Below are 6,761 nucleotides of genomic sequence, written 5' to 3' on the forward strand. Positions count from 1 at the left end.
TAGTCCAAAAACCACGTTTCTAGCTCCTCTAGGAGCCGAGATACAGCCACTTGAAATTTGGGAGCGCAGTGTGTCTCGTCGTCTGGCGTCTCTAGCCTCCCGAAACTTCAAATGGCTATATCTCGGGTTCTAGATGAGCTAGAGAGTTGTAAATTGGACAGGAATGAACTTTGGAACTCTATTAGAAGGGCATTAGAGTGGCTTACACAGAATCCTGCTGATGAAATCCTTGTTCGAGTTCCCGTGCGATTTGTGGCATTCGGAATGCCGGTGTTCGTGGTGCCGGCGGGAGATTCGGGAAGTGTTGAGTGAGCGGAATGTCCAGGGAGCCGGGTCCGTGCTGTAACTATGGATAGGGGTTAGTGGTTGGGTCTCGTTTAGTCTCGCCAAGCCTTGCTCTCGTCTAGTCTCACAAGGTCTCGTTGAGTCTCGTCGAGTCTCAATCAAGTCTCGGTCTACAATCATTCAGCCTTGTTAAGTCTCGTCAGGTCTCGGTCTATTTTCGTCGAGTCTCGACTAGTTCCAAACAATTCTCGTGCGGTCTCGTCTCGTTAGATCTCGACTATGTCTAGCCTATTCTCGCCTAGGACCCTGGCCCATCAGTTGGTTTAGTCTCGACAAGTCTCGTTTGGTCTCGGCGATTTCTAGTATATTCTAGTCAAGTCTCGTTAAGTCTCGATAGGGTTTTCCTATTTCTAGTCAAGTCTGGCCTGGTTTTAATCAAGTCTCGAGCGGTCTCGACAAATTTCCTCAAGTCTCGGTAAGCCCCGTCTATCTCTAGTCTAGTCTAGCTCAGCCTCGATCATTTCTAGCCTAGTCTTGAATGAGTCGCGTCGATTCTCGTTGAGTCTCGACTATCTTTAGCCTAGTCTCGCTAAATCTTGATCATGTTTCGTCTAGGCTCGGTCTGGTCTCGACACTTTCTAGCCTAGTTCAGCCTAGTCTCATTGAGTCTCGTCAAGTCTCGCCGAGTAATCTCGAGTCTCGCCAAGTCTCGGCCCCACAAACCCACCACCAAACTACGTCTCATCTCTCCGGAATGACTTGGAATCGCCGTGTGATGATGGTGTGGATGATGATGTGTGTGTCTCGTGTCAACAGAAGCCGTCACACTCGACGCCGATCCTTGTTTTGTCAGATGTCTCACTGGTTGCTGCTGCTGATGATGATGTTCTGGAGTCTCCTGTCCCGGCAAGAAGGCGTCCGAACTCCGATTCGTCAGTGCCACGTGGCCCGTGAGCGCTCCCTCCTCCACAATCGTCGTGTTCAGATATCCGAATTCGGTGATGACGTCGAACATGCTCTGCTCAATCAACTCGTACATCATTCGTTCGAAGACGTCGTTCACAACGTCTCCTTTCGTCCACACGATCATCTCCAAGTGGCCACAAATCGATTTCTCGGGTTTCGGAGAATGGGAGACGTGCGATTTGATGATGTCACGATAGACGGTGGCCTGAAATAAATTTGGTCTCGTTAGGTCTCGTCAACCCTAATCTGTTCAAATTTAGCCTCGGCATGTCTCAATACATAACGAGACCTGACGAGACCAGGCTAAAAATCGTCGAGACCCAACGAGACTCGGATAAAACTCGTCGAGAGTAGAACGAGAACCGATGAGATTTGACGAGACTCAACGAGACCTGACGAGACCTGATGGTATAGCCTGGTCTCGTTAGGTCTCGCCTGGTATCGTTTGGTCTCGTTAGTTCTCGCTAGGTCTCGGTATAGTTCAGCACAGTCTCGTCAGGTCTCGTTGAGTCTCGTTAGCTTTCTTCTGATTTAGCCTAGTTTTGTCAGGTCTCGTTAGGTCTCGTTAGCTTTTTTATGGCCTAGGCTGGTCTCGTCAGATCTCGTTGAGTCTCGTTAGCTTTCTTCTAGTTTAGGTAAGTCTTAGCAGGTCTCGTTATGTCTCGCCAGGAGTCGTCTAGTCTAATCTAGCCTAGTCTCGTCGTGTCAAGTCTCGTTAGATCTTGTTAGGTTTCGCCAAGCCTCGTTAGCGTTCTTCTAGTCTAGCCTAGTCTCGTCAAGTCTCGTTCAGCCTCGTTCAGTCTCGTTAGGTCTCGTATGGTCTCGTTAGCTTTCTTTTAGTCTAGAGCAGTTTCGTTGAATATGGTAAGATCTCGTTAAGTCGCGTTAGGTTCATTTCTCGGTCTGTCTAGCCTAGTCTCGTTCATTTCTCGGTCTATTTTAGCGCGGTCTCGTTAGGTCTCGTCAAGTTTCTTTGGGTCTCGTTAGGTCTCCTTTGCTTTCTCCTAGTCTCGCTGGGTCTCGTTGAGTCTCGTTAGGTCTTGTCTAGTCTCGTTTGGTCTCGTAGATCTTTCTAGCCTATTTTACGCTTTTTTACCTTGTCCTCCGGCACATTCGGCACCAACAACGTATGACTCTGCTCGTTCATCGCCGGCTGATCAAATCTCGTCATCAAACTTCCATCGGGTCGACAAATCCGGAATTCAATCAACGCGATGCCAGTGTCCACAATGCCACGTGCCGGTAGTATGTGATAGACGAAAAACGAGTTGAGCAAATAGTCAGCTGGCACTGGGCCAACAAACGGGGTCTCGGCTCGAAAGATGTGGGCGGGGTCAAGGGGCGGAGTCTCGGGTTCTGGCGGCGGTGGGATTGGTGTGGGCGTGAGTTCTGGCACCGCTTCGATCGCTTGCTCGATTTCGGATTCTTGGGTTTGCAGGATCGGTATGGGTCCGTTTAAAGGGACAATGGCAATCCTTTGAGGCGGTGTTTCCACTTTTTGGTCCACCTTCTCCTCCACCGCTTCAATCCTCTCAACCTTCTCGGAAAACTGTACGGTTGGTTGGACGAGATTCAGCTGAGCAATGGGTTCCAACCGGTGTCGGAAACTTCGTGTCCGAATCGCTGGCCATACGGGGACCACTGGCGCCCGATTAAAAGCTGCTCCATTGTAGAAAATGTCATTTTCTTTGACTTTTGCCGGGGAGACACTTGGTAGGGCTTCGATGTGTTGGCCAATGTAGAAGAGGAGCGAGGAGAGGTAGTTCTGGAAGAAATTAAGGATGAGCAATCGCTAGAAATCCCAAAAAATTTGAGCGAATTTGGTCTAGTTTGGGCTATAAAATGCAATAGTTCTGAAGTGTCGCAGTTCTAAAACGTCGCAGTTTTGAAATGACATAGTTCTGAAGCGTCACAGTTCTATTCTGACAAAGTTCTAGGGTGTCACAATTCTAAAATGAGCAGTTCTAAAACGTCATTGTTCTAAAAAATTGCGGTTCTAAAATGTCGTAGTTCTAAAGTGTCCACATTCTCAAGCTTCGCAGTTATAAAACGTCGCGGTTTCGAAATGACCGGTTCTAGAATGTCGCCGTCCTAAAACGTCACAGTTCTAAAATATCGCAGTTCTGAAACGTCACAAAAAGTTCTGAAACGTCACCAAAAGTTCTAAAACGTCGCAGTTCTGAAACGTCTCAAAAAGTTCTAAAACACCCTAAAAAGTTCTTAAGCGTCGTAGTTCTGAAACGGCTCAAAAAGTTCTAAAGCGTCGCAGTTCTGAAACGACACAAAAAGTTCTGAAACGGCTCAAAAAGTTCTAAAGCGTCGCAGCTCTGAAACGTCTCAAAAAGTTCTGAAACGTCTCAAAAAGTTCTGAAACGTCTCAAAAAGGTCTAAAGCGTCGCAGTTCTGAAACGTCACAAAATGTTCTGAAACGTCACAAAAAGTTCTTAAACGTCTCAAAAAGTTCTAAAGCGTCGCAGTTCTGAAACGTCACAAAATGTTCTGAAACGTCACAAAAAGTTCTGAAACGGCTCAAAAAGGTCTAAAGCGTCGCAGTTCTGAAACGTCACAAAAAGTTCTGAAACGGCGTAGTTCTAAAAAAGCCGCTTTTTAGGGTCAAAATTGCTCATTTTCAGCGTAAAATGACTCATTTTGAACCGTTTTCAGCCAAATTACCTCAAAAATGAAGGGAATCGAGAAGAATTGCCGAATATCCGGTGGTCCATGGGGTTGCAAAAATTGCACCTCGCTAATCGACAGCGCCTGTTCCATATTCTGTGTGTATCCCTTCATGATTTCCCCCAACAGTTGTCCATCCAATTTATCCTGCAACGCATTCAAAAACACGCCGACGACGTCTTCAGAAGGCTCCTGAATCCCGAAAATCGTCATACAAATACTTGTTTCTAGCGATTTTTGAATTGCCGCCAAATGTTTCGACCGTAGCTTCTTCTCTGCGCCTTTAATTGCCAACTGATACGAGTCGGCGTCCATGTGGAGGTGGAAATAGAAGATTTGCTTCGTTTCGGGGTCCCTGGAAATATCGATTTTCAGGATTTTTAGCATTTTCAGCATCCTCACTTGTAGACAAACAGATCCGAGCGATTGTGCACGGCGTACTGTATCAACGGCGCCTTGATTCTCTCGAATGCCGTTTGGAGGGGGTTCTTGTAGGTGTGCATACTTTGGTTGCGAACACGTTCCGGTACTTCGAGCCTGTAAAGCAAAAAATTGAGTTTCGAGACTTTGCCGAGACTTTTTGACAACGTTGCTTCACGAGACTGAACGAGAAACGTACGAGACCTAACGAGACTAGGCTAGAAATCTCCGAGGCTCAACGCGACTTGGCAAGAAATGATCGAGAATTTGCGAGACAAAGCTAGATGTCGTCGAGACTCGACGAGACTGAACGAGACTTGGCTATAATGAACGAGAAATGTACGAGACTCAACGAGACAGGTTTAGAAATTGTCGAGACCTAACTAAACTCGACGAGACTTTCCGAGACCAACGAGAGACTAAAAATCTCGTGTTTCGTAAAGTCTCGCGAAGTCTCGTCCAGTTCAAAACTGTGAAATTCGGGTTGGGTAAGTCTCGTTTGGTCTCGACGACTTCTAGCCTAGTCTCGTTAAGTCTCGATGATTTTTTGCCTAGTCTCGTCGCGTCTCGGCCTATTTAAAGCATAGTCTCGCTAAGTTTCGGTGATTTCTAGCTTAGTCTCGTTGAGTCTCGACGCTTTTCAGCCAAATATCGTATAGTCTCGTTAAGTCTCGTCAAGATTTTCGTGCATTATTTATCAGAATTTTCCTTTTTTAGCTCATAGTCTAGTCTAGTTAAGTCTCGTTTTTTGCTAGCCTAGTCTCGCCGAGTCTCGACGAGTTTTAGCCTAGTCTCGTTGTGTCTCGTTTATTCTCCTCTTAGTCTCGTTACGTCTTGTCCAGTTCTAGTCTATTCTCGGTCATGTCTCGAACCGATCTAGCCTGATCTCGTCGAGTCTAGAAGATTTCTAGCGTAGTCTCGTTGAGTCTCGGCCTATTTTAGCATAGTCTCGCTAAGTTTCGGTGATTTCTAGCCTAGTTTCGTTAGGTCCCGTCTATTTCTAGTCTAGTCTCGGCCAAATGTCGAACCGTTCTAGCTTGGTCTCATCCAGTCTCAACAATTTTTAGCCTAGTCTCGTCGGGTCTCGTCGATTCCAAGCTTAGTCTCGCCGAGTCTCGTCAAGTCTCGGTCATTTTTTACCTAGTTTTTCGCTCATTTTTAGCCCTTACCATATCTCCCTCTGCAATTTGCATCCAAAATATCGCTCGGGGAAGTAGTAATACAAGTCCTCATGAACCAGTCCGCCATTCGCCGCCGCCTGTTTCAACTGTTGCTTTTTCGTCAAAGTCCGAATGCCACTATCCGATTTCTCCACCTCGAACGCTGCGATTTTTCGAGATTCAGCGATCAGCAGCTTATCAGCTCGTCGTTGCACATACATCATATCCAACAGGGACTCCTGGTTTAGGGTTCTCAGCTCCTGACGAATTCCCGACCACAGCTCATCGAGAATATCCGTGTGTTGGCCGTCGTATCGTTGGCAGAAGTGGACGTCGATACTGTGGATATGAGAGTCTACAGTAAGAATTATCCAGAAGTCGGAGCCATCGTCCGATGGGATATGCGCGGCGCAGTCTGGATCGAGCTCTCGTTTTTCCGACATTGTCTCGAGGAAGAGCGCGTTGTCGTTGATCGATTTACAGTAGAACATTGCGGTGTCCTGGAATTATTTGGGAAATTAGGGATTTGGGGTTCGAGGTTCTGGGATTAAGGAATTCAGATTCCGAAGGTCCGAGGATTCAAGAATTCACGGTCCTAGGTTTCTGGACCGTTGGGATTCAGACTCCGAAGATCTAGGTGTCTAGAAATTTAGGATCCTAGGACCCTAGGACCCTCGGATTCGGGAATCTAGGACCTATGATCGAAGGATCCAGGGTCTGAATATCGAAAGACTCAGGATCCTAGAATCCAGGAATCTAGGAAACCAGGATTCCAGGAATCCAGTAACCCATTCATTTTTCTCTCTGTCCAAGTGTCCGGATGTCTGCAAGGTATCTATGAAAAACCGAAAACTACCGTGATCCAAGACCATCAGCGAAAACTTTGAAAATCGCATTTTTTGGGTTACGGTAGTTCAGGTCATTTTTCGGCCATTTTCCGATGGAAAAAAGGACCGAGAATTTTGACAATCCTCAAAAACCCAGAAATCAGATTTTTCAGAATTACAAGAATTTGATATCATTCGGTTCGGCAGACAATCTTACTCATTTCTGTCCAAATTTCCACATTCTATCTCATCTAGAAGCCGATACCTGGTCATTTGAAGTTTCAGGAGGCTAGAGACGCCAGACGACGAGACACACTGCGTCTCTAGCCTTCTGATTCAAAGCGGCTTCATCTTAGCTCAATTTTGGTCAAAGAACCGACTTACTAGCTCATATAGAAGATGAGATACGGTCATTTGAAGCTTCGGG

At 46.6% G+C, this 6,761-nt stretch overlaps 1 protein-coding gene across 1 annotated transcript in view; it reads right to left on the reverse strand.

The window, feature by feature from the left end:
• CBG18724 overlaps positions 1-6,761 on the reverse strand; it is a gene marked incomplete at both ends in the record, with an annotated part of 40,522 nt that overhangs the window by 9,216 nt on the left and 24,545 nt on the right. The window contains 6 exons of the mRNA XM_045241741.1: positions 207-346; positions 989-1,456; positions 2,348-3,016; positions 3,925-4,282; positions 4,330-4,464; positions 5,517-6,007. Of these exons, the coding sequence (XP_045096561.1) occupies positions 207-346; positions 989-1,456; positions 2,348-3,016; positions 3,925-4,282; positions 4,330-4,464; positions 5,517-6,007 (2,261 nt within the window). The remainder of the gene's footprint in view (positions 1-206; positions 347-988; positions 1,457-2,347; positions 3,017-3,924; positions 4,283-4,329; positions 4,465-5,516; positions 6,008-6,761) is intronic.

The sequence above is a fragment of the Caenorhabditis briggsae genome, assembly GCF_000004555.2.
Source record: "Caenorhabditis briggsae complete genome, chrII, whole genome shotgun sequence".
In the NCBI taxonomy this organism is placed as follows: domain Eukaryota; kingdom Metazoa; phylum Nematoda; class Chromadorea; order Rhabditida; family Rhabditidae; genus Caenorhabditis; species Caenorhabditis briggsae.